The 4,454-nt window shown below is 37.0% G+C and overlaps 1 protein-coding gene across 1 annotated transcript; it reads left to right on the top strand.

Moving 5' to 3' along the window:
- Positions 1-4,454, top strand: LOC133525782 (general odorant-binding protein 28a-like). The gene is made up of 5 exons (XM_061862169.1): positions 1-156; positions 1,075-1,251; positions 2,363-2,474; positions 3,447-3,532; positions 4,309-4,454. Exons 1-5 carry the CDS (start codon positions 94-96, stop codon positions 4,336-4,338), a joined length of 468 nt encoding a protein of 155 aa, XP_061718153.1. The 5' UTR covers positions 1-93; the 3' UTR covers positions 4,339-4,454.

Here is a 4,454-nt window from a genome sequence, read left to right as displayed (position 1 = left end):
GACCGGTGGAGTAGCGTCACAATCCGCTCATCTCTCTAAGAGTAGAGTGCCAAATTTGGGAAAGGAACATTCGTTACCTATTTTGTACAAAAGATGGCCTTCTATTACTCCGTGCTGATCGTGGCGATTGTGGCTGCTTCTGTAAACAATTGTTTGGTAAGTACCAATATTATTATAAGGCTATAATAGTTACTTGTGTTATAAGGGGCAAAGTTGTTATTTAACAGCTCGTGCTAATATTGATACCCGAGCAAGGAAAATGGAATCCTGAGCGTTACGAGGGTTAAACAAATTTTGCCACCGAGTGAAACACAAAACTATTCACTAAAACGTACGTCAAACAAAATCAAATCCAAATGAACGTTATTAAATATTTATCATTTATAAGTCAATTCTACCAGCCAGCGTAATAAAACAATTCATAATTTGTATCAAATTACTTTGCCACTCTTGTGGATAAAATGCAACTTTCTCAACAGTTTTTGCACAATCAAGAGAGCCTTTACGAGCTGGTGTAGTGAAAAATATATTACCTACCTTCAGATTCTTATAAAGTATCGACGCGAGAGACTATCATTTGGAAGTTTGGAACCATAAGGCCATTTGATAAAATGCAAAATACTGAATCTTAATGACCCGAATATTTTATGCTATGGCAGCAGCCAAGCAGTAATTTAAAAAGTATTTTTGTTTTATTCTCACCCGCCAGTAAGTTAGGTAGGTACGCACGGTCAACATTAAAATATGTTTGATTGTTTCGCCTTATTCCAATTATTAAGTAGTATGCAAAAGTGTAAACATATGATTGTTGATTGATGTCGACTGTATACCTGTTTTTGTTGTTACTCTATTCCTGCTAAGAAATTCATAATACAATCGGCTTAATAATTTAAGCAACTTAGCGCAGGTAGGTACTTAAGTACCTACCTTTAGAACATTTGTATGAAACAAGGAGTATTTTAGAATAATTATAAAAATATATTTTTGAAAATAAATTTAGTATTGATACAACAAGTTTTCGAAGATACAATTTTTCATAAGTGTGCTTAACTTTCTGCTGATTTTTTGTTTCAGGCAATAACAGAAGAACAGAAGGCAACGCTAAGAGAGAAGCTGAAAGCCAATGCGTTAGCTTGCAGCTCAGAGCTCGGCGTCACCGATGAACAGCTGAAGCAGTGGAAGGAAGAGAAGAAGACCCCCGACGACAGCAACAAGTGCTTCGTCGCGTGCATGTTTAAGAAGAGTGGACTGGTAAGTTACCCTGGACAATTTATTTACTTCAGGCGATAACAGAGAAACGGAAGGAATCGTTAAGAGAGAAGCAGAAAGCCAATGCGTAAGCATGCGGGTTGGAGCTTGGCTTCACTAAGAAACAAATGACCCAGTGAAATCAGGAGAAGAAGACCCCTCAACGACAGCAACAAGTGCTTCGTCGCGTGCATGTTCAAGAAGAGTGGCCTGTTAAGTTATCCTGGACAATTTCCGCAATTCGACATTCGTATAGCCTATTTTTAAGATAATACAAATCCTATTTTGGTGTTTTTTTTACTTTGGTTTGGTATATATTAATATTATATATTATTATATCATTACGCATAAGTAAGGGATTTTTTTAAATTATTCTTGCTTTAGCTTTTTTCGTCAGGTTATAATAAAATTTTCAACAATCAAAGGGGAAACTATTAGGCCTTAAATTTTGCGGATTGTCCAGTTTTCTTACAGTATTTTTCAATACTTAAGAGAAATTAGTAAATATCATATTATACAATAAAAATATAATAAATATAAATTAAACATCATGTATTATCGTTGTGTATTGATAGGGTTCGAAACGAACACATCTGTGGTAACCTCGGAGTGAGAGACGTCGCCGATAAGCTCCATGAAAGTCGGCTGAGGTGGTTTGGGCATGTCAAAAGAAGGCCGTCAGAATACGTAGGCAACAAAGCCCTTAGTTTTGCCTTACCAGGCCCAAACAGGAGGGGCAAACCAAGGCAGCATTGGCGCAATGTCATCGCCAAAAATTTAAACGCCTGGGGGTTATCAGAAAACGACGTCCAGGATAGAGCGAAGTGGAAGGAGAAAAGTAGGAAAGCGGACCCCGTCACACCCGTACTGTGACGGGGTCCGCTAGGAGGATGATGTTGATGATTATCGTTTTGTATTATTGTAGCGCTCGTAAATCTGGCACGATGCAGAGATTTTAATGTTGTTTGTTGCGCATAATGTACTCGTACCTAATTACAACAGCGATAATTTTAGTACTATACAATGTCAAACTTTAAAATTGTACTGAAATTACCTTAATCAAAATACACAATAAAGACGTATATTTCTAAATAAAAAACTTTTTATTTTTCAGATGGATGACCAGGGCCTGTACTCGGAGAGCACCGCTCTTGAGAAGGTTAAGCCTTACCTCTCAGAAGCCAAAAAGGACGAGGTGAACGCATCAATCAAGGCTTGCAGTTCTGGTGAGTGACATACGATTGTTACCTAACGCAACATATTTACTGTAACATTAGCAATAAAATTACTATCCCAATAAAATAATTCCTAGCAAAAAAAGGAATAAAAGGTGACAAAAAGTAACAGATCAGAAGTAACGCCATCAAATGCATCAGCATCAAGGGTAGCGGATCATACTAGATATATTGCGTGAAAAATATCTACCATTCTCTAATAACTTAACCCACTGGGTTCAGAAAACAAACTTCTTAAAACGTCATTGTACTTTTTTTGGATCACTATATGGCTGCCATAAAATTAAATAGCAACCTTGAGGCCTTCCTTGACGGACTGTATTGATTTAAATCCTGACTCTTTGACTTACGTTCAATAGAAAAAAAATCACGAACATAGGTCAAAAATTCATTTGTAAGAAATTATGCACAAAAGCTAAAAATTTGAAACTTTTAAATATGATCCATGATATCCGTGCTCCCTGGCACGCACTTTCATCTCGCTTACGCTTACGACCAGTGAGAGTAAGAGAAGAACATGAACTTTCTGGGTCTTAACAAATAGAGATTTGTTTTTATTATATGTCAAAGAATTAAACTGTGACAGATATTTTTGTAACAGATACATCTCTATAATTTGGAAAAGTAGGTATTCCAGGATGGCAGATACTTTTGGCGCGTTGTTTCATTCGCTATTTTTGATTTTACGTACTTTTAGGCGTCCTAAGGTAAGAGGATGTTGTTGCCCTTGGTGGTCTTTGACATATTTAAATTACTTAAGGTTGACGTCCGACTTCTTGTCACTGTCCCAGTATTGTTCTGAGCAGTACATGGCATTTTGGTCATTGTCAATAGCGGTGACAGCAGGGGCATGTACAGCACTGGGACGGTTACCTTAGGTACCATGCTTCGGTTGTTGGTGGAGTTTTTATCTACGAGAAATAGACATACTTTTTATGACTGTAAGAGGGAAATTTGTTGCAGTGAATGAACAATCCGTGGGCGACGGCAGCGCTGGCTGTGATCGTGCTATAGAGCTCTTCAAGTGCTTCCAGCAGCAGAAGGAACTGGTATGTTGTCTTACTTATCAATAATAATCAATCTAACACAAGCCTAAGACTATTTTAATCAACGACACTAGAATAACTATAGAAGTCTGACTAGAGACGAAAAAGACCCCACAACGTGTCAAGCTACGCGTAGTTAGCCAAAATGCCGCACAAGATGACATATACCATTATATTTTACCCAATCAAAACTTTTAGTGACCAATCACAACCTTTTTTTAATAGAGTCAGACCAAGATAAGTTGGCAGCGATTTTGTCAGCCTAGCGTGTTCGTGAATGACACGATCTATAACTTTTACACGTTGGTGCTACTTTACCGCACTAGTGCGAAAATTAGCATATTACGTTACTATGTTGAACATTTAAATTAAAGGGCCATATGTACTGTAAAACGTTGTACGATACATGTGCGAATACGTAATTCGCAACTCGTATAGATTTAAAACACTCCCTTCGGTCGTGTTTTAATTTATCGCCACTCGTTTCGAATTTCCTATTTTTCGCACTTGTATCGTAATGTACTATTATGAACGTGCCTACAACGACATCTAAAGTAATAAGTACGAGTAAATAGGTACCGCAGACTCAAGGGGCACAAACCAGCACAAACTTAGCAAACATTGTGAATTTACTTTTGTTTGTTTGCGTTGAGTTAATATTTATTAAAGACAGCAGGTACATTACATAGCCGACAACCAAAAATATTTTTCACTTTATCCATGCCGGAATATTGCTTTTTTACAATTTTATACCTAACTGTCCCTACTTTTTGTTTCAGCTTGGCGTCTCACTGGACTTCGTGGAATAAACCACTTAAGTAAATAAATCGAACGTGGATATTAAATACCTACATTTTCCTATTTTTCTAATGCTGTGACTAAATATTTTAAATGAATTAAACTAAGTATATTACGATATGATGAA

The sequence above is a fragment of the Cydia pomonella genome, chromosome 15 (assembly GCF_033807575.1).
Source record: "Cydia pomonella isolate Wapato2018A chromosome 15, ilCydPomo1, whole genome shotgun sequence".
Classification (NCBI taxonomy): Eukaryota; Metazoa; Arthropoda; class Insecta; order Lepidoptera; family Tortricidae; genus Cydia; species Cydia pomonella.
This window is presented reverse-complemented; position numbering and strand designations above follow the sequence as displayed.

Coding starts and splice junctions, on each gene's coding strand:
- LOC133525782 (XM_061862169.1), top strand. CDS start 94: ATGGCCTTCTATTACTCCGTGCTGATCGTGGCGATTGTGGCTGCTTCT. Junction 1,252..2,362: donor TGTTTAAGAAGAGTGGACTG/GTAAGTTACCCT, acceptor TTTATTTTTCAG/ATGGATGACCAGGGCCTGTA. Junction 2,475..3,446: donor AATCAAGGCTTGCAGTTCTG/GTGAGTGACATA, acceptor AATTTGTTGCAG/TGAATGAACAATCCGTGGGC.